Source organism: Mandrillus leucophaeus, unplaced genomic scaffold, assembly GCF_000951045.1.
Source record: "Mandrillus leucophaeus isolate KB7577 unplaced genomic scaffold, Mleu.le_1.0 Scaffold461, whole genome shotgun sequence".
Lineage (NCBI taxonomy): Eukaryota > Metazoa > Chordata > Mammalia > Primates > Cercopithecidae > Mandrillus > Mandrillus leucophaeus.
In genome coordinates, this window is record NW_012104932.1 from 2,346,776 (window position 1) to 2,369,543 (window position 22,768).

General features: G+C 38.3%; 3 protein-coding genes across 8 annotated transcripts in view; 1 reads left to right on the forward strand and 2 right to left on the reverse strand.

Annotated features, from left to right (window-relative positions):
- The window catches only part of CASC1 (cancer susceptibility candidate 1), a 101,874-nt gene extending 90,716 nt beyond the window's left edge, over nt 1-11,158 (reverse strand). Inside the window, exons 1-3 of one of the 4 annotated variants that reach the window (XM_011994790.1) lie at nt 11,069-11,158; nt 6,479-6,496; nt 2,159-2,196 (exon numbers count right to left, since the gene is read on the reverse strand). Coding sequence is in view for 3 of the 4 variants with exons in the window: in XM_011994788.1 (XP_011850178.1) it covers nt 6,479-6,496; nt 11,069-11,071 (21 nt within the window). In the remaining variant the exon portion in view is untranslated. The remainder of the gene's footprint in view (nt 1-2,158; nt 2,197-6,478; nt 6,497-11,068) is intronic. The other 3 variants (XM_011994788.1, XM_011994789.1, XM_011994791.1) reach the window with 3 other exon arrangements.
- A 43-nt stretch (nt 11,159-11,201) lies between these two features.
- LYRM5 (LYR motif containing 5) lies at nt 11,202-20,201 on the forward strand. Of its 3 annotated transcripts, none has more exons than XM_011994797.1 (3): nt 11,202-11,329; nt 19,800-19,887; nt 19,971-20,201. In XM_011994797.1, the coding sequence occupies exons 2-3, from the start codon at nt 19,837-19,839 to the stop codon at nt 20,190-20,192; spliced, it is 273 nt and encodes a 90-aa protein (XP_011850187.1). In that variant the 5' UTR covers nt 11,202-11,329; nt 19,800-19,836; the 3' UTR covers nt 20,193-20,201. The 3 variants fall into 3 exon arrangements, with proteins under 3 accessions (XP_011850187.1, XP_011850188.1, XP_011850189.1); XM_011994798.1 differs by having other exon boundaries at nt 11,230-11,333; XM_011994799.1 differs by lacking the exon at nt 11,202-11,329 and adding an exon at nt 11,551-11,638.
- A 940-nt stretch (nt 20,202-21,141) lies between these two features.
- The window catches only part of KRAS (Kirsten rat sarcoma viral oncogene homolog), a 42,643-nt gene continuing 41,016 nt past the window's right edge, over nt 21,142-22,768 (reverse strand). The window contains exon 7 of the mRNA XM_011994800.1: nt 21,142-22,106. The gene's annotated coding sequence lies outside the window, so the exon portion shown is untranslated. The remainder of the gene's footprint in view (nt 22,107-22,768) is intronic.

Below are 22,768 nucleotides of genomic sequence, written 5' to 3' on the forward strand. Positions count from 1 at the left end.
TTTTAATATTTTACTTTTTGTAGAGATGGGGTCTATGTTGTCCAGGCTGGTCTCAAACTCCTGGACTCAAGTGATCCTCCTGCCTCAGTCTCCCAAATTGCTGGAATCTTTATTCCTAAGGTGGCTGTTTGTAAAAAGATTATTGTTGGATTTCATTCTATATCCCATCTGACAATCTTTCTCTTTTAACAAGAGTCATAGATCCATTTATATTCCATATATTTAGTGATATATTTGGGCTTAAATATACTATCTTACTTTTGGGTGTTATTCTGTATTATTTCTTGGTAACTTTTCGATTGATTTTTTTTTTTATTATTCCACTATGTTCTCTCTACCAGTTTAGAAGTTATACACTGTGTAATTTTAATGGCTACTATAGAAAGTCAACAAATACGCCTACTATATCAAGACCTGTATCCTCTTTCTCAAGGACTTTAGAATGTCTTAACTCAATCCATCCTTCCCCTACCAAATTATACATGAGTATTATCATGCATGTTTTTAACAATAGTTTTATTGAGATATAATTCACACACCATGCAAATCACCCATATAAAGTGCACAATTTAATTAGCTAGATGTGGTAGTATATTCACAGAGTTGTGTAACCATCACCACAATCAATTTTAGAACATTTTTCATCACCCCGAAATAGAAATCTCATACTCATTAGTAGTTACTCTCCACTTCTTCCAAATCCCTAGCTCATGGAAACTATTAATCTACTTTCTGTCTCTGTAGACTTGCCTCTTCTGGACACTTCATATAACTGTAATCATGTAAAAAGTGGTCTTTTGTGACTGGCTTCTTCCATTTAGCATGCTTTCAAGGTTCATCCATGCTCTATCATGCATCAGTACTTTCTTCTTATGCCCAAATAATATTCCAATGCATAGATATACCAAATTTTGTTTATTGATTAATCAACTGGTGAATATCTGGGTTGTTTGTTGTCATGTATCTTAATTACTGTTAAACCCACATTTTTTATTATGATTATTGTTTTATACCATACATATATAATTTGTTTTGCAGGTGGCAAACTCAGTTTTTGTTTGTGAGAAAATGTTTTTTTCCACCTTTATTTTTGAAAACTTATTTAAGTTGGTACAGAATTCTAAGTTGGCAGCTATTTTCTTTCAGCACATTGAAGACATCATTCCACTGTCTGGCTTTCATTTTTGCTATGAAGACCAAAGCTCAAGTTCTGCCCAGCTCTGCAAATACCCTCATGATAAAAATTGCTTTGGACTGGGCATGGTGATTCATGCTTGCAATTCCAGCACTTTGGGAGGCCAAAGCAGAATTGCTTGAGCCCAGGAGTTTGAGACCAGCCTGGAAAACACAGTGGGATCCCATCTCTTAAAAAAAAAAAAAAGAAAAAGAAAAAGAAAAAGAAAAAACAATTTCCAGGCATGGTAGCACATGGTTGTAGTCTCAGGAGGCTGAGATGGGAGGATCACTTGAGCCTGGGAGGTTGAGGCTACAGTTAGCTGTAATTACACCACTGTACTCCAGCCTGGGTGATAGCAAGATCCTGTCTCTAAAATAAAATAAAATAAACAAAAAACAAAAACAGTTGTAGTGCTTCCATTACTTCTTTGGTTCATGTCTTCACTCAGGTTTTTTCCTGATAATTTCGTCCTATATTATCGCCTCTTAAATGCTTTTAAGATGAGAGCTTTGATCTATATGTATATATTGTAGTGAGCATTATTTATTGTTTTTAGCAGAAATGGCGGTCCCAAAAATGTTAAGCCTAATATTAATGAAATTGGAAAGATCAAAATATTATTTTTAATAATTTTTTATCTTATCACTTTCACCAAAATCTTAAAAGTTACAGATTTAGCTCATTTGAAGTATAAAAAATGTCTACCATTTACCTAATTGGCAAAACTGTTTTTGAACTTAAACTAAATGGCCATATCAGACTTGCTTTCTATCAGACAGTCTGACTTCATTTTTTTGGACAAATAAATATGTTGATATGCATCTTCATGGCAACCTATCTCATTTTTGATTATGAGTCAGATGTAAATTGATTTAATTCCCTCATATGTTGTTTTACAAAGATGTAATTTTAATGTCCTGAACTTAATACCATTTATATTTTAGTGTCAGCACTGAATGTTCCATAAAAACCAGGACTAACTATTTGGCAACTGAAGTCTGTTTGTGAAGACAGTGTTCCTAAATGAAAATAGAATTTAAAGTACAGACTATAGCAATAAGCACCCCCTTTTGCCCATTCATTACACTCCCATTTCTGGAGATAGTTGAGCACGATTTTAATCAAATAAAACACAATCAATTCAAATAAAAGTATTAAAAGTTTTATAAAATCTCTTCACAGTTTTATTCCTAAACAATACTTTGAATATCAAATTTGTATTAATAATGCCATTTTCTTCACTGGAAGAAAACTCATAAATTATTAACTGAGACTAACTGGAATCATCTATGTATTCATCAATTTGTAAGGCAATTTTTCTCATAGTCTAATCACAGTTTTCTGTATTTCATGTATTCTGTGAAGTACAGTGGTTTCTGAAAAAAATATATTAATATAAAGGAAGTGATGGGTTTTTTAACAGTACATCAGATATCATAACCTTTTCTATAGTCTTACACAATTTTCTAACTTTTGCAATGAACAATACTAATTTAAATTACATGAAGTTTCAAAAGGCAACTTTGAAATCTGCGTAAAAATATTACACTCACATTTTTACTAATACCCTAATCTTTCTTCATTAAAAAATTAATTATATTATCTTTGTAGTCTGGTACCAAAACATTGATTGTTATCAAATGATAGTACCAAAAAGTCTCGCACGATGTAACTTGATAAATTTTTTGGTACCATAATTTGGTAATAATCTCAGGGGCAATGTAACTAAACAAAAATGATCACCACTTCACATTACAATATGTATAAATTCACAATATCTCAATACTTCTAATGACACATTTCACCACTTCCAAAAAGACAGGTAAGGCAGACAAAACCAGGAGGTCCTTGGGTGTCTTGATTAAAGAAAGCTTTGCCAACATCAGCATTTTGAATTGTCTGATGGTTTCACATCCCAGGCGCAAGGGCAAAGAATCACAGTGAGAATGGGAGTAGATAACAGATAAGCTTTACTAAGAAGGGTGATTGTGACAGAACAGGATGCAATGGTAAAATGGCAGGATAACTACATTTTCTCAGGAAAAGGTAAATATGGAAGTCAATCATCTGAAGATTGATTTCCATAAAACTGTGTCCTTGTGTCCTTAGAAAATCTTTGTACACCTGCCAGAGTATGCTTTACTTCTCAGTTTGAAGATTTCTAACCTAGACTGCTGTAATGGATTCCTAAAGGGTACTCTTACTTTTACGCTTGTGTCCCCCTACAGTGAATTTTCCACATGGCAATCAAACTGATCCTTTAAAAATGTAAATCAGATCATGGCACTCCTCTGTTTACAACTTTCTCAGGCTGCCCATCACACTCACAGTAAAATCCAAATACTTTACCATGGCTTACTTGACCATGAACTACAAACCAGCTCCTGATTAACCACGATCTCCATGCCGTGTTTTTATCTTTCACTTTCTACCTCACTCAGTCTGTTCTCACCACACCGGCTTTTCGCCAAGGTCATTCTAAACGATTATTACTCACAACAGCTGTTTCTCCTGCTTAGGATACTCATTCCCCCAGGTCATTACTGACCTATTGCCTTGCTTCATCCAGATCTCTTCTTAAATTTTATTCCTTAATCATATTATAAGAAATAGCATCATCATTAGCCCTACTCCACATTTTTCATGACCTCTTAGTTTCTGTGTATTAAAAGCTACCTTATTTATTTTCCTGTCTCACTTCCCACCCTCAAGTTGAATGTAAGCTTCATGAAGGCAGGAACTTGGTCTTGCTGCTGTTCACTTAATGCCTTGAACACTGCTAAATCAATGAAATAAATATTCTTCCATGTTTGCAAGAACTTATATATAAGGATCTTCATTCCTGCCTTGACTGTGATAGCAAAATAAGGGTTAACATAAAAATCATGCTGCGTACTTTCAATGGGATATGACGCAGTCATGAAAAAGAGTGAGGTAATTTCAATATGCCAAAACATAAAGGTCCCCAAGGTATACTTACTCCATTGAACCTAAGACGTCATCAGATGTAAGATGTATTTATTATGTCCCAAAAAAGGAAATAATGCCTAAGATGGCAGTTAAAGGCGACACCTGTATAAAACTGGATATAGGGAAAGACAAACAATCCCACAACACAGTAATGCATAGCAAACAAACAAACAAACTAACAAAAACTTGCATATCTCAACTCTGACACTGGTAGAAGAAAAAAAAATTTCTGAGAATTTAAACCACAAGCCAGTTCATGTGGATTTGAAGTCTGACTCACATCGTTGGTGTGGTCCAAAACCCTCAAGTATAGAATTTAAGTAGTATCAGACTGGTAAGAAGCCCAAGGGACAGATAGAAGCAAACATTCTCTGTTGAAGAAGTGGATGTCAATCCAGGACTACAATGATTGTAAGATACTATCATAAGACACATCTCAATTTCAGTAATGTTAAAATGTAAAAAGATGAGTATCCTGTAATTAATAAAATATTAAGTGAAAAATAGAAGGTGCAGAATGCTCCTATATGCGGGGAGAAAGGGGGTCTGTATGTGTCTGTATGTGTGTACATAAGTGCACCCTTTAACATTTAGAAAATGTATGAAAAGATGTGCAGTGGTTCTAAGAAGGCAGATCTAATGTTTTGGGTGGAAAAAAAGTTTCAATTTTTTAACGCTATTTTTATTTTGTACCACGTGTGTTTATTAATTTTCCCTTAAGAAAACTTTAAAAAGCCAAAAAGTATAAAATATATCCTTCAATGTTTTCCTACCTACACTGTAACTTCCCTTTATAGAACACCTCATCTCCAAACTGCGATATTTAAAAGTAAAATAATTAAAAAGTAAGTGATTTCTTTGCTTGAACCTGGGAGGCAGAGGTTGCAATAAGCCGAGATTGTGCCACTGCACTCCAGCCTGGGCAACAGAGCGAGCCTCTGTCTCAAAAAAAAAAAAAAAAAAAAAAAAAAGTAAGTGATTTCTTCTCTGGGTTTGGTTGTAAATTTCATAGGAAGAATCTCACCATTCTTTCGGAGAAACAATACCATCGACATAATAGCCCACCCATGTATATCATGAAGCACCAAGGTAATTTAAAACAATGAGTTTTCAGATTTAAAATGATCCCTCTAAGATTTCACAGTCTAAAGCACAAAATGAATGTCCATGCAAATCCATGAATGATTATAGAGACACAGAGGCCCTCCAGAATGCTTCCCCCATAAGAATGCTTCCAGAGCCTTCATAAATTTTGTTCAGTTATATCCACAGTTCCTAAAAGAATATCAGGTTGGTCATGGGTCCAAGTGACTGACAGAAGCAAACAAAGAAGGCATTCAATGGTATTTCTTGAAGAAATGTTTGACTGTATAAATACCGAATACACTTTATATAATCTCCTTTAAAGAGCCCAAGTGTTTTTAAGGGTGGTAGATTAAATGGGGTTTCACATATTCATTCAACAAATATTGGTTGAATTTCTACTATGTGCCAGGCTCTGTGCTAAACATTATAGATGTAAAAATATGACACGCTCCTGACCATGAAAAGCTCACCATTATAAATAATTACAATAAATGATAGAAGGGTTATAACTGAGGTATGCACGAATGCATGTGCTATGAAAACAGAGTAAAAGCCGGGCACAGTGGCTCACGCCTGTAATCCCAGCACTCTGGGAAGTTGAGGCTGGCGGATCACTTGAGGTCAAGAGTTCGAGACCAGCCTGGCCAACAAGGTGAAACCCTGTCTCTACCAAAACATACAAAAATTAGCCGGGCATAGTGGCGTGTGCCTGTAATCCCAGCTAATCAAGAGGCTGAGGTGGGAGAATTGCTTGAACCTGGAAGGTGGAGGTTGCAGTAAGCCAAGACCATGCCACTGCACTCCAGCCTGGGTGACGGCATCTCGCTCTTAAAAAAACACCAAGTATGTGTTACCATGCAACCCATTTAAAGTCGTATTACCTTAGATTTCACTTTAAAGCCATAGCACATTTTATAATTAAAATTTTATATATGTATCTGGAGTGAAGAAAAAGGGGTTCCTAATCCAACATTTTCTAGAACAGAATTAACAAAAAGCTGCAAATCTACACACAAGTAAAAATTAAAAGCTATTTTTTAAAGTATTCGTGAAATTAAACTCTCTTATGTCAAATTTGACATGTGTCCTATTGTTATAAAGGATGATTCCATGATTTAAACCACATTAATGTCTAAAAAGCAAGCTTAGTAAACTGTACAAACTAAAACTATAATTCTGTAAATATTCTGTTCACACACTGTAAGTGACTACACAACTATCTATTTTGAAAAAAATTCTACATACCTTTTTTGCTTTAGGACCCTAAAAGTTGGAAAACAAAAGAATTGATCAATTTTAAAGAGAATTCTGATACAAAAGTATCATGATTATGTAAGATGTTAAAATTAGAAGAAACTTGGTAAAGGGCATAAGGGAACTCTCTGTACCATCTTTGTAAGTTTCCTTGCAAATCTAAAATTATCCCAAAATAAAATGCTTTTTTAAAAACAGTTCAGACAAAACTACAAATAAGTATAGGAAAACTAAGTTCACCTACTGAAGCATTTTTTTTGTATGTAGATTTTACACTATTTCTTAGGTCAATCAATGATCTATGTTTAATGAAATGCCCTGTTACTAAACAGAGTACTAGTCAAGAAGGCACTAGTTTAAAGGGTTCAAAGGACAATAAATTATTGACCAATTGTGTGCACTGATGTCAAATTTGCAAGTGTGGGAATGATCTCATAAAGAAATAACCTTTCTGTAAAGTTAGATTGATGATTTTTATAGAAAGGGAATCAGCTATTTAAAGCACACAAAGCAGCCTTGTACAGTGGCTCACTCCTGTAATTTCAGCACTCAGGGAGGCCAAGGCGGGAGGATCACTGGAGCCCAAGAGTTCAAGACCAGCCCAGGCAACACAGGAAGACCCTGTCTCTACAAAAAATTTTTAAAAATTAGCCAAGCATGGAGGCACATGCCTGTGGTTCCAGCTACTTGGGAGGCTGAGGTGGGAAGATCACTTGAGCCCAGGAGGTCAAGGCTGCAGTGAGCCATGACATTCAGCCTGGGCAGCAGAGCAAGACCCCATTTCCAAAAAATGAATAAATAAATACAGCAGGCGGCTGGGTGTGGTGGCTCACACCTGTAATCCCAGCACTTTGGCAGGCTGAGGAAGGTGGATCACAGGATCAGGAGATGGAGGCCATCCTGGCTAACACGGTGAAACCCCGTCTCTACTAAAAATACAAAAAATTGGCCGGGCGTGGTGGCATGTGCCTGTAGTCCCAGCTACTCAGGAGGCTGAGGCAGGAGAGTCACTTGAACCTGGGAAGCGGGGGTTGCAGTGAGCCAAGATCACACCACTGCACTCCAGCCTGGGTGACAGAGCAAGACTCAGAAATAAATAAATAAATAAATAAATAAATAAATAAATAAACAAATAAATAAAGCAGGCAAAGCTATGATAAAATGAAGATTCTATTCAGCAACGTGTTTTAAGGCAAATCTATTCTTTTCTGGAAATTATTTTGGAAAGCACAGCATTTCAAAAAAGATTCATAGTTACAATAATACCACTTATACTTTCCTGATTAGGCTTACGTGTTTATCAGATTTTTTGGTAAGGAATATGTAGGAGATCATGTGAATACAAGACACTTTACATATTTGAAGAGTTATAGGTGGGAAATATTGGTTCATCCCACAAGATTATACCATGTAAAACTGAAGTTTAACACAGATCAGTAGATTCCATCTTCTTGAAGAGTGCATATATTATAGTAATTCACTCAGCAGATATTAATTAATGATTTACACACAAGGCACTCTGAGGCACTGGAGATAGAATAGTAGAGACTTTGCTGCCATATAATTTTTACAAATAGATTCTATTTTTATCATAGTTTCTATCAATTAAGAGTTAACATACTTCCATTGTGAAATAAGTACTAAACAGCTGAATATGTAAATAGCATTGCTCCGGTTCTCAAGTAGCCATATTTTAAAGAGGGGCAAACTGTCACTTCTCACTTGTGCTTTTAATATAAATCAGGTTTGGGGTAAGTACATATCCTCACTCCTCCTATATGTCATAAGAGCTACTCACCATGTAGTGAAGTAGTTCTCAAAGTTCAGAGGGCATAAGAATCATACGGGAAGCTTGTTAGAAATGCGTATTTATGGACTAAACGTGTATACACTCACTTCTCTTCCTACATTGTGGTTCAGTAGATGTTATGGATTGAATTGCATCCCTCAAAAAATTACACGTTGTCTGGGTGCAGTGGCTCACGGCTGTAATTCCAGTACTTTAGGAGGCAGAGGCGGGTGGATCACCTGAGGTCAAGACCAGCCTGGCCAACATGGTGAAACCCCGTCTCTACTAAAAATACAAAAATTAGCTGGGTGTGGTGGCATGAGCCTGTAATCCCAGCTACTCAGGAGGCTGAGGCAGGAGAATTGCTTAAACCCGGTAGGCAGAGGTTTCAGTGAGCTGAGATCTCGCCATTGCACTCTGGCCTGGGCAACAGAGCAAAATTCTGCCTCAAAAAAAAAAAAAAAAAAAATCCTATTTTGGCTGGGTGTACTGGCTTAGTCCTATAATCCCAGCATTTTGGGAGGTCAAAGTGGAAGAGAATCACTTGAGCCCAGGAGTTTGAGGGCAGCCTGGGCAACAAAGCAAGACCCTATCTGTGAAAAAAAATTAAAAATTAGCTGGGTGTGGTGGCGCGTGCCTTGTACTCCCAGCTCTTCAGGAGGCTGAGTTGAGAAGATTGCTTGAACCAGGGAGGCTGAGGCTTTGGTAAGCCATGATGGTGCCACTGCACTCCAGCCTGGGTGACAAAGTGAGACAGTCTCAAAAAAAAAAAAAAAAAAAAAATTCATATGTTGAAACCTGATCCCCAGTACTTCAGAATTTGACCTAATTGGGAGATAAGGTCATTACTGATTTTATTAGTTAAATTAAGATGAAGCCATACTGAATAGCGTGGGCCCCTAATCCAATATGATTTGTGTCCTTATATAATGATAATAATAATAAAGGAAACTTGGATATATATACTCAGATGGAGAATGCCATGTAAAGAATGAAGTTTTGTTGCCACAAACCAAGGAACTACCAGAAGCCAGGAAAGGTCTGAACAGATCTCTCCCTAAGGCCCTCAGAGGTATCACAGACCTACTGACACTTTGATCTTGGTCTTCTAGTCTCCAGAACTGCGAGACAATAAAATGCTTTTCTTTAAGCACTTAGTTTGTGGCAATTCCTTACTTGGCAGCCTTAGGAAACTAATACAGTAGATTTGGAGTTGAGTGGGTTCCTGGAATCTGTATTTTTAACAAGTACTCTGGGTGCATTAGAAGTAAATGTTCCAGGGGCCACACTTTGAGAAACACTGGGAGAAGGATCTAAGAAGAAGAAGAAACTTAGGTAACAAATTGGAAGGTAACAAGTAAGTGCTTACAGGGGCTACACTTTGAGAAACACTGGGAGAAGAATCTAAGACGAAGAAGAAACTTAGGTAACAAATTGGAAGGTAACAAGTAAGTGCTTACTGTTCTCCCAATTTATTAGCAATTGTAAATTGACTTAGGTTCCATTTGCATTCTGCCAGGAATGCTCTCCACTCCCCATTTCTTTTTTTTTTTTTTTTTTTTGAGTCTCGCTGTGTTGCCCAGGCCGGAGTGCAGTGGCACAATCTCGGCTTACTGCAACCTCCGCCTCCCGGGTTCAAGCGATTCTCCTGCTTCAGCCTCCTGAGTAGCTGGAATAACAGGCGCGCGCCACCACGCCAGGCTAATTTTCGTATTTTTAGGAGAGATGGGGTTTCACCATGTTGGCCAGGCTGGTCTCGAACTCCTGACATCGTGATCCGCTGCCTCAGCCTCCCAAAGTGCTGGGATTACAGGGGTGAGCCACCGCGCCAGGCCTCCATTCCTATTTCTTGCCACCATTCGTGGAAAACTCGTATTTATACTTTAAAACAGGTTGAAAAGCACCACTCTTTCCTTACCTTGTTTCCCCTCACTGATTTCATCATTTCCAACTTTGTGTTACCCCATTTTAGATACTTCAATTGTTGCAGTTGTAAAACTGTATCGTAATTAATTTGTTTAATCTGTATCCCATAAGCAGAGCTGTCATCATGTTCTTCTTGGAATTCTTGGCTTCTAGCCCAGTGCCAAGTACAAAGAATGCACTCCATATTTTCCCTTAATTAATGAATTAAATAATTAAGTAATGACATTCTCCACTTCCTCTGGTTTTAATTACAGAAAATGTCTTGATGGAAACCACATTTAAGAAAACCAGACAGAGATACTCTCATAGCTACATGTTGGCCTGTCTCCTTGGTGAAAACATGGCAGTTGAGGAGTGCAGAAAAACAAAATGAGAAGCTTTATCATATTTAACGCAGGATGAGTACCTTGAATCACAAAACAATTCATAGTCCCACAAAAGACGACATAAAATATCTTTCCAAAGCAGAGTAAACTGCATTAGCTTTTAATTAACTGCTGGAGAGGTACTAAAACATTTCCGCCAAGTTGCTATAAGAGAATTTAGTGGGAACGTCTATCATTACTGGAAGTTACTAAGTTGGGACCAATTTTCAAGCTCAGCAACATTCGAGATCAGGATACCGTGTGACAGCTTTGACCATTTCCCGTTTGCAGAAACCGGTTTGGGACTCCTACCCGTCCGCCCGATCCAGGTAAGGAAAGCTATTGCTGAGAAGAGGGCCGACCCACCCCGAGGTATGAGTTATTTCCCAAACCGACCCGCTTCTCTGTAAAATATGACCGGCTCTTATTACATCATTTAACACTGGTGAGGCAGAATCAATGGTCGCCCCTCCACCTATCTGCCTCATTTGCCTTGCTCACCATTAGGAGTCAAGTTCCACCGCAGTAGTCAGCAGAGTCGAAGCTGAAATTATGTGAACAAACGCTCCCGGGTTGTCCGGACGACAGGTCCCGCCCACTTGCGCTCCAGGAAAAGAGCGCAGCCGCAGCAGGCTCTTCCGGCCGGCGCCCCGCCCCCTTTACTGACAGGTTGCCCTCCTCCCCAAACCCCACCGCGCTTCGCAGTAGACGGACAGAGGAGTCGAAGCGGTCGAAGGTTTTGCGGCTCCGGCGTGCCGGAAAGTGCGTGAGTGCCGGCGCCGGGGAGTTTTGTTCCGTTTCCCGGATCCTGGGGTCTGCAGGCGAAATACGCTCTGGGCGAGGACCACCGGCTGTGGGAAGAGGGTTCTGAGCGTCTCCTGACCTTGACGGTTTATTTCCTAGAGTGTGTTGGGGCTCAGTCTTTCTGGGAGGGTTTCGAGAAGGGAACCGGCATGGGACTGGTTCAAGCAGCGGACACCCGGTGGGCGGCCCGGGCCACTGCGATTTAAGCCAGCAGGGGGATGGGGCTCATTCGGCAATTTAAAGAGGGAAGTAAGTTGACTCCAGAGGGTTGTTTATTGTAAGATTATTGACCTTCGGATTCTTCTCTCTGCTCTATTGTTTACTTTCTGTGCAGCGTACGTGTCCTTTTTCCTAAGAGCGCCCTAAACAAGAATAGAAAATGAAGCAATTCCTGGGTAAAATAAATATTCCTTAACATGAAGATCGGTGAGGCCCCAAATACTCATTAGTTTCCCAAGGTCACAGACTAATTGTACGAATGAGTAGCACAACCTTCAGAATTTCAGTCTCCTCCCACACGAAGAAACGCTGGCACCTTACACCGCCAGGAAAACTACAATTAAGTGAGGCTGTTCTCCTCAAGCCCGACTGAGTTCTCTGTAATTGTAGGGCACCCTGTTTTAGCATTATGAGACCTGAAAATACTTTTAAATTACTGGCACCATTTCTCATCTCTGAATTCTAAGTTTATAATGCTCGATCCCTTCCAGTATTATTGGCTACATGCATTATTCATAGATAAGTAGTAGGACTAAGCTAGTCTTTATGGGTTAAAGTGTTATTATCCCCATTGTAACCTGTAACTATTACAGGTTGTGTAATAGTTATTAGCATTTTACATCCGTATCCTGGTAGCAAGATAAAAACATTTTAATAGCGACTTCGTATAGAGTTCTTACTCAGTTTGCCGTGGCTGTTTGGTATGGAAGTTAAGGTTTCCTTTTAAATTAGTTTCAGGAAAACTAATGTTTAATGATAAAACACCTCAGTCAACTCAAATTAGGATTCTTGGGGGTAAGGAGACAGTGCAGTAATCCCAAGTTACCTTAAAATAGTGGGCTTTTAGAGGAAAGGCTTTACTGAAGCTCTCACTGTATCTACCCCGTGGGGAAGAATGGTTAACAACTTTGAGCACCACATAACCCCCAGTAAAATGACAATTCTCCACTAGCCTAGAACTGAAACTGGTAAAGTCTTAACTCCTTAGCCTAGAATGGCAGCGGGGAAAAACTATCAATGGGGACTGCAACCGCTGTCTCATCCAGCGCACACATCCAAGTTTTCAGAATAATAGGGGGCTTCTCTTAGTCCTTAACTCTTGGCTCTTTACTTAAAACAGTAACCTCCATGACTTCGTGCAGAGTTCAGGAGCAGCCTCAGACCCTGCTGAACTCAAATTGTTTATTCACTACATTGTGAACCCAAGGAGACCTGTTTCTCTTAATGGCTAAAATAAACCTAAATGCTTCAAGGTCAACTGCATAAAGATAAACTGCATTACCTGACATGGTGGCTCACACCTGTAATCCCAGCACTTTGGGAGGCCAAGACGGGCAGATCACGAGGTCAGGAGATCGAGACCATCCTGGATAACACGGTGAAACCCTGTCTCTACTAAAATAATACGAAAAATTAACCGGGCGTGGTGGCGGGCACCTGTAATCCCAGCTACTCTGGAGGCTGAGATGAGAATCGCTTGAACCCAGGATAGGGAGGTTGCAGTGAGCCAAGATCACACCACTACACTCCAACCTGGGCAACAGAGCAAGATTCTGTCTCAAAAAAAAAAAAAAAAAAGATAAACTGCATTAATTCATGTAAGTTAACATATCAAAGAAGAACAAATTTACCTCAGCCACACTAGTTACATTTTTGCTAGGCAAGTCTTTTATAATACATAATTTGTAAAAAGACCAACAACTAAAAAGGACAACTTAAGCCAGGTCCCTAAAAGCTTTCACAAGTTACAAATTGTGAATTAAATGAAGGTGTGCTGTTAGGCATTAAACAGGTTATAGTTTGCAATTTGAAATTACTTCTATGTAGATTTAATTTTAAATTATGTGAAAAGAACATGGCTCCCAAGAGGTGTTTTTTGTTTGCTTGCTTGTTTTGTTTTGAGACAGGGTCTCAAAATGAATTTTGCCCAGGTTGGAGTGGTGGAATAATCATGGCTCACTACACCCTCAACCTCCTGGGCTCAAGCGATCCTCCCACCTCAGCCTCCCAAATAGCTGAGACTACAGGCACACGCCACCATGCCTGGCTAATATTTTTTTACTTTTAGTAGAGACAAGGTCTCACTATGTTGCCCAGGCTGGTCTCAAACTCCTGACCTCAAGCCATCCTCCGGCCCTGGGCTACCAAAGTGCTGAGATTACAGGTACAAGCGACCATGCCCAGCCTAAGAATCATTCTTAGTAAGATTATTTCACACTGCTAATGGCTGTCTGCCAAAAGAAAAAGAAGTTTAAAAAATGAAGTAGTTAATATAGTGGGTTAAATACCCTCATCTAATTTTACTCCCTTCCAAAATGACTAAATCTATAGTAAAATGATATAAAAATAAATTGGAAAAATTGGGACAGGAGATAACAGCAATAAAACTTCAGAAGCTGGAAAACAGGTGAATGAATGTGACTTAGCACACCAGAAAAACCCAATTTACTCTGCAGAATTCTCAAAAGGCACTGAAACAGGGGCCCTGAAATTGGAAGTGGACTACATGAAAGCTATTTGAGAAACACCTCTAAGTAACTCTACCCCCTTACTCCCATAAAAGACTAGAGGTTTCTGGACAAAGTAATACTAGTCCCTGGACTGGGGCACCCTCAGGCATTCTAGAGAAGCACACTGGAAACAAAATTAAGTGAATTTAGGTATAATAATGCTGGATACAGGGCCTGCATTCCTCTTTCACTTTTTAATGTTTAATAGGCAAATGCTTAGAAGACTGGAAGACTGAACTCTGAGGAACTGCCCAGCCCAGGAGGAGCAATCCAAGATACTGACATCAGACGTTCCTCAGTAAAGGCCCGCTCAGAGCACCCTCAGTGAAGCCCAGAGTCTGTATGCTTCACCCATATATACAGATCTAAAAAGCTTTTGTGTCTTTTCACTCATAAGAGTAGACAGAAAAGAATGACCAGACTTTGGAAGAAAGCTCAGAAGTGATAGAGACGAAAGCAAGCAGAAAAGCTATTTGAAGTAAAACAACAGAAAATTTCAAGAAAGCAAGAATCAGTGCACTTGGAAGGAAAAAAATGCCTACATAGTATGCTTGTTATGTGAATTAGCTCATTAACTAGTAGTAAGTACAATTTTACAAGTATTAATGTAGAAGTAATGTTGGTTCCTGTGTGATTTTTTTTCCCTACGAAAGAGGAGCCAGAAAAGCAGTACATGTATGACCTTCAGCAAGAAAAGGTCATGGCTTCACTGCTATGCTGGTGGCAAGTGCCTTTCAGATTTTTTCACTGATTCAAGTGTATATTCCCAGGGTTCCCTCCCCAGCGAGGCATACCCCAAGTTCTGTGCAGCCATTGACTGGGGGCAGGTAGAGTCACCTCTCCTACCCACGAATTGGCAGCCTTGTGGTTTAGATCGATTTCTACTTCCATGTGTTACCTCAGCATCTCTTAGCTCTGTTCTTAGACTTTGGCATTTCTATTATTTTTTTAAGTTTTGCTGAAATAGAATTGACACTGAATTACACTTATAAAGCATAATTCGATAAATTTGGTTCATATATACACATCTATATATGCATATTTATAGATATATATGTGCTATATAGTATATATACTACCTATAGTATACATATATAGTATACATATAATTTTTGTTTCCATGGAAACAAAAATAAAAGGAATTACTATGTACTATATACTATATATATCTACTATCTACTACATAGTAGATATATATATACCATAGTATACTATATACTGAAAATGGCTACCTCTATTTGTAAATGTATATTTTAATATATTTTTGCAAAGAATAGAAATGCCAGCAAAAGTCTAAGAACAGGGCTAAGTGGTGGGAAAACTACATACTATATACTATATAGTATCTATTCTAACTATATAGATATGTATATATACACATATACGCATATGTATACACACACACACAATGAAGCCATCACCACAATCAAGGCAATAAATATATCCGTTATCCACAAAGGTTGCCTCGTGCATCTTTGATTTCTTCCTGGTCTCCAGCCCGTACTCCCATTCCCAGGCTACTCTATTATTAACTTCTTAGTATTTTTAACATCTCTGTAGTAGTCTCCAGCTATGCTGAGAGCAATCTGAATGGTCAAAATTAACTGTCCAGGAAGAGCAGAAGTGAAAAACTCAATAGAACACTTGAAAGATGAAAATGAGAAAATCCCCCATAAAACTGAATAAAAGGCCGGGCACAGAGGCTCACACCTGTAATCCCACCCAGCACTTTGGGAAGCCAAGGAGGGTGGATCACCTGAGGTCAGGAGTTCGAGACTAGCCTGGCCAACATGGTGAAAACCCATCTCTACTAAAAATACATAAATTAGCCACGCTTAGTGGCAGACGCCTGTAATCCTAGCTACTCGGGAGGCTGAGGCAGGAGAATCGCTTGAACCCAGGAGGCGGAGGTTCCAGTGAGCCGAGATGAGGCCATTGCACTCCAGCCTGGGTGACAAGAGCAAAACTCCATGCTTAAAAAAAAGACAAATGGAAAATAGTAGAGAAAAAAGGAAGAGAACGTGTCTAGAAGTTCAAACATCCAAATAATAAAAGTTCCAAGAAGGGAGAAAAAAGAAAATGGAGGAGGGGGGAAATCATGAATGAAATCATTTAAAATTTTTTCCCAAATTGAAGGAAACAAGTGTCCAGATTGCAAGGGCCAACTGAGTGTCCAGCACAATGGATGAAAATAAATCCATTATCAACACATCACTAACATTTCAAAATCTTCATGGAGAGGATTCTGTAAGTTTCTGGGGAGAGAGAAAAAATACATCCATCCAGAGGATCACTTACCAGGACTGCTTTGAACTTCTTAATAGCAATGGTAAAAGCAAACAGATGAGCGACTGCTTCAAAATGTTGAAAGAAAATTATTTCCAGCTTTCAATTCTATACTCAGACAAGCTATCAAACAAGTAGAGGGAGCCAGCCATTTTTAGACATCCAGGGTCTCATTTACCTTCCATGTACCCTTTTCAAGAAGTTAGAATATGCTCCGCAGAAACAAAAATAAAACCAGTAAATGGAACACTTTGAAATGTAGAAAATGGGATAATCAACATAGAGGATAGGCAAAAGGAATTTCTGGGAGCATGGTCAAGTGAGATTCCAGTACTACAGTTGTGCTTCTTGATGTAGAGAGCAGTCAGTCCAGAATCAAGCAGTATGACTCACATTGGTGGTGGTTACCACCAAGATCCCTGCTGCCATTGTACCATCTTTTTAACCTGAGGACATTATGCCTAGGCAAGCCTGGCTCAGATTCTTACCGCCATTTGCCTTGACCATGTGGTGATGAAATTCCTGCTGTCTTCTGTGCTATGCTGACTGGACCAACTGAGGACACTCACTTTTACCCTTCTTTTTCAACCTATTCCTGAAAGCTGATGTTGGGCGTTGGTGAGCTTAAAGCAGAAAATAGTCTTCCTTCTTCCCATTTTTGCTATGTATTGGCTGGAAATCAAGTATCAGTTCTACACTCTGATCTTCCCACATGCTTCAGTTGTGAGGAGCCCAGTATTCACTCATGACATTGCAAATTAACATCTCCAGAAGGGACTCATAAAGCCTGGAGAAGGTAAAGCCAGACTAGGACTGTTTGCTTTTAATTAACAGCAGTATTGTTGCCCCTTTCCTTGCTAGATTCATGCTTGCTGGTCAAATTGCTGGAATTAAATATTTAGGGCAATGTTCATGAGTGGTGGGAAAACTAAAGAGAATAAGCAGGAAGTCACTAGAGGCTGTCTTGGTAGAGATGGGGAAGGAGAAGCAATTGGAGAGGGGCATAGGGGGCTTCTAAGACTTCTAATTTTCTGTTTCATAACTTGAACGATGGGTACCCAGATGTATATTTGTACATTCATATTTTATGCAGTTTCTATGTCTAATACATATAAAAATTTAAGATGAAATACATGAAGGCACTGGTACCCTGACTTTAAAATTGTAAAAGGTGTAAATTTTGCAAAACGCCTAAAGGGGCAGGTGAAGTCACAATGAGAATCTACACTATTGTACTACGGGGTCCAACCAAAACAGGAGAGTAACAGGAGAACTTAAATTATGTAGCACAATGATTTTTAATTGAGTATGGTACTGCAATTTTAATCCATAATGATTTTTAACTGAGTATGGTACTGTCATTTTAATCCACACTTTCTGCTAGTTAACTATAAAATAACCCTTAAAACTGATCTAAAAGGCTATTTTAAAAATATAAGTTGCGGCCAGGCGCAGTGGCTCATGCCTGTAATCCCAGCACTTTGGGAGGCCAAGGTGGGTAGATCAGGAGGTGAGGAGATCGAGACCATCCTGGCCAACATGGTGAAACACCGTCTCTACTAAAATACAAAAAAAAATTAGCCAGGCGTGGTGGCACACACCTGTAGTCCCAGCTACTTGGAAGGCTGAGGCAGGGGAATTGCTTGAACCAGGGAGGTGGAGGTTGCAGTGAGCTGAGATGGCACCACTGCACTCCAGCCTGGTGACAGAGCAAGAATTCGTCTCAAAAAAAAAAAAAAAAAAGTTGTTTCCTGCTTGTCCTTCAGAGTAATTCAGCCTAAAAGTCATTATGTGGCACTGAGCAAGGCAGGCATCTGGGGAAGGGGGGTGGGGGGCGAGAGAAAGACTGGCAAGGTAGTAGCCCAGAGGGGGGGTACTGGAGCCCAAATGCAATGAGGGCCTTTGGGGGTAGGGACTTGTGCACAGCAGCAGCCTAGCAGGGGATGAGGAGGGCATCTTGTTAGGGTGAAGGAAATGGTGGCACAGGTTTTTGGAATGGGAACAAAAGGTGAGCCTTATCCAGGAGGGAGGAAGTGGTGCAGTGTAAATTGCTTGAGCCCAAGAAGGGTAGGTTGGAAAAAAGGGGGATGAAGAGAAGACCATGCATGTGGGATGGTGGCAGTGGCACTCTGGCATTGGGTGGCAGAGCTCAGAGAGTAGTGTGTGTGCACTGAATGGTGAGAGCAAGAGGAATTTGATTACATAGTGAGAGGAGGGGTGATGATTATAAAAAGTAAATTTATTAAGGACAAGTGGGAACCAGACTTCTCATTGTTAGGCAAGAGTATTAAACCCATGTAAAGAGGGGAAATGAAAATAAACCCTGTAGTATTGCAATTGAATGTTAGGTAGTAGATTATATGGAGATTAATATAAAAGTCATACACACACACAACACCTAAATCTGCATGTATGTACACTTGCAGCTTTGTCACTTAGAGGACCTGGGAACAGTGACAGTCCCATGGTGATTAGCATTTCTAGCACCCAGACCTTGGTTTCTAAAACATTCCATCCAGATTATAGTTTCTAAATGCTATTCTCCATTAAAAGGACTAGGTTCCTCAGAGAAACAATTTTATAATGGACAATCTTAGCAAATACGACTCTAATTGGGTAATCAAAATTAACATCAATCACAATGGAACAAATTTCAGTTGCATCCACCTGATGGGATGCAATGTTAAGAGCTTACTATTCAACTGTAACAGGTAGTGGGAATTATTTTCTAGGTTTAGGCTGTCAGGATGCCTTTAAGGAGCCTCCTCTACTCAGTAGCATTAACATATTACACATAAAGAAGCATGATTTATCCCATTGGATGTCACCTGTTCCTCAGGGACACCCTCTTACAGGTTGTTCATTTGGCCTCTTCACCACCAATCTTACTGCCCATCTATTCCAACCTGTTTAACTCACCCAGTTTCTGCTAGTTTTTAGCCTCCCTTTGGATAAGATTTGATCAGGCTTCTGCTCAATGTCCTTCAAGTGGATCTGGCCTTGCCTTGAGAGCAGGGTAAAGATAATGTCTCGTTTGATAAAGAAAACTCAGGCTCAGCATGGTTAATTAATCTGTACGTTATGCAACTAGGATTTAAATCTAGCTCATTCCACTGTGGCATAAAAGGAGGTACACGTACCTATCTGTAACAATCCACTTTCTCATCTTATTTCCTTCATCTGACCTTTCATAATCATCATCGTCTTTGCTTAGTGTCTCGTAGGAAAAAGTCAATTCTGTGACAGCAGGTTATTTTATCTGAAGTGTTTATAACTATATCCCAGTACGTGGAACAAAAAAGTTCTCAAGAAATATTTACTGAATTTTTCAGAAGTTATTTTCTCAGTGTATATAACCTTTTTTGATTTAAGACTACAATGCAGCTAACTGCAAAAAATTTTCCTTTCTTTAGGCATGTTACGCATAAAAGTGGATAATTTACATGGTAAATGAAAATGGCCAATTCTTTAAGAGGAGAAGTACTAAAACTTTATAAAAATGTAAGTAATTATGTTGCCAATTTTATTAAAATGTTATTATATGACATGGATTGTTTAGAAATACATAATCTTTCTTTTTGAAGCTGCTGTATCTTGGACGAGACTATCCAAAAGGAGCAGACTATTTTAAAAAGCGTTTGAAGAACATTTTCCTTAAAAACAAAGATGTGAAGAATCCAGAGAAGATCAAAGAACTTATTGCACAGGGCGAATTTGTAATGAAAGAGCTAGAAGCCTTGTACTTCCTTAGGAAATATAGAGCTATGAAACAACGCTATTATTCAGATACCAACAAAACTAATTGATCATTACTACTTTAATTTAGCTGACAAACAGCCATTGATCATTACTACTTTAATTTAGCTGACAATCAGTGCCAGCTGTTTATGTGTACCAGATAATGTGAATTAATTCTAACTTAAAATGGGAAGATATACATATTGTGTAAAAAATCCCTGAGCTGCCCTACTGAATAGGTTTCAACTTCTGTGCATGCTGAGAAATTATCAGCAACTTAATGCTCAATTTTGATGCAAACATAGCAATTTAGCTATACTACCGATTATAAATTAATGAACACCCAATTTTGAATGAAAATACAATACACTTAATCCTGTAACTTAATAGGACTTAGCCAATTATTTTTAGCTTATTTCTCCATTTTACTGACAAGAGAATGCCATTTACTGAATATTTAATCAGCAAAATAATTTCTTATTTCTCTTAACTTTTGAAAGGAATCCCTTTTTTTTTTTCACCCAATTTGATACATTAACAGCACATACTCAAGGTTCACTCCAAAACAAAGTTTCTGACAATGATTTAAATGTAGTTATAGAAATAATATGTGTGGAGTTATTCTGACTTTGAAATAGCCTGCTGGTGACTGGCATTACATACATAACTATTCAATTATTTCCATTATTAATGTTGCTGCTGCTACCTTTGGGCCTAAAACCAAGTCATCTGTTGTGTATCAATTACCTTCTTTGATAAAAGGAAATAAATAATGTTATCTATTATTTTGTCATAAAGACAGATTTGTTTTGCATCTACTTCTAAATATGGTTTTACGTTTAAGCAAACACACCTTTACATAATATCCACAGCACCTTTTAGAAATAAAGGATATGTCTAACTTAAAAGCTGCATAAAAAGATTCACTGGTATTCTATAGTGTCTATGGCTTATAAAGTATTCCATATCCATTTCGGGGCAAACAATTCAAATTCCATGAATAAACACACACTCATAGTCACTGTAACTATTTTTATTACATTACAATAATTAGGAGTAGTACAGTTCATGACAAAAATATTACAAATTTTAGATCACTTCACAGCACATACTCCTATAAACATTTAAAAGTTAATTTCAATTAAAAGAGTGGTCATTTTTAATGTTTGATATGACCAACATTCCTAGGTCAGCGCAACCAAATGATGGAAAACAACTGGATCACACTGCATATGTCCCACAAAAGAAAGCACAATGTACAAAATGTGCATGTTTCAGTTTACACTATACAAAAATAGTTAAAATACATTCCAGGTAAACATGTTACATTAAGAAATAGTACTAGTAAGAAATTGGCACTCAAACGAAAAATGCAAAAAAGTATTTTCAACATGAAAACACAAGACAGTGGAATTGGAAACTTTCGGATAAAACATTGTAACCCAGTTAGCTCTATGTGGGTTTGGTGGGGAGAGATGGGCCCTCAAAATTTCTGCAGATAACTTTTTTTTCCCTAAATTCATCTAAATTACCTATCATTATCCCAAACAGGCACTTCAAACTATTAAACTAAAACACAGATCTTAATCTAGTTATGACTATTCTTCAAGAACTCATGTGGGTATCTTTAGAAAGAAATTTTCATTTTCTGACAGACAGCTATCAGTTGTATGCTATTCAGTTTCTCAATGCAGAATTCATGCTATCCAGTATTAACACAGAAGTTATTAAATAACTGCTGGGTTCTTAAAAACATTACTACATAATTATCAAGAAATCATTACTTTTTGACAAAGATTTCTATCTAAAAAAAAATCCCCCGACGTTATATACTGTTTGAAGAAAAAATGGTTAGAAGAAAAAAAAAATCAATGGAATACAAATGAGATGAACTCGTGCAAACTGTAACTTAACATGCCCCACAAAGTTTCTATGTATGTATTAGGACAAAATTGTGCAATGAAGGCAACAGTTTTGATAACCTATAAAAGTTAGGTTCTAAATTCCTATGCAGTGTGACTCAGTTAAATAGAGCCTAGAATGCCTATTTGGGAATATTCACTCAACTGATACAATATATGTGTGCTATATTCTTCCACAAACATGTTAATGCCTAAGACTATGTACTACTTTACCTTCATATTACCCTCATGTAAGTAGAACATCAAACAGAATACCATATACATAACTGCCAAAAAATAAATGATAGCTGCACAGTGTGATGTAGGTAGACTAAAGACTATTCTTACACCAATACCGAAGGTGAGTGGTATCTAGGTCAGGACCACATGCATAGAAGACACTTGATAGATGGTGGTGATAACAGGGATAATTCATACTGCATGAAAAACTCCTACTACCAAACAAAACCCACAATAGCTGCTTCATAAATGGTAGATATTACTGTATTCTCCATAACCAATATCAGATATTTATCCATTGCCTCAATCAATGTCCATATCAATAGTGACTATTTATGCTTCATAAGTGGATTAACTTTCCTTTAGGAGGCCAGCTTTCATTTTCAGTAAGTCCCCTGCCATTTTGTCTTGTTTTCTTTGTTCAAAGTTATTTAGGTCCTTATTGATACAAGGTTTATCTAAAACAAACAAGAGGAGTCTGTGCAAAGGAAAACGTCAAGTAA

Bases quoted from the DNA above. Each gene is read 5' to 3' on its own strand.
- LYRM5 (XM_011994797.1), top strand. From the start codon at position 19,837: ATGAAAATGGCCAATTCTTTAAGAGGAGAAGTACTAAAACTTTATAAA. The intron at 19,888-19,970 runs GTAAGTAATTAT...TTCTTTTTGAAG, and splicing joins TACTAAAACTTTATAAAAAT to CTGCTGTATCTTGGACGAGA.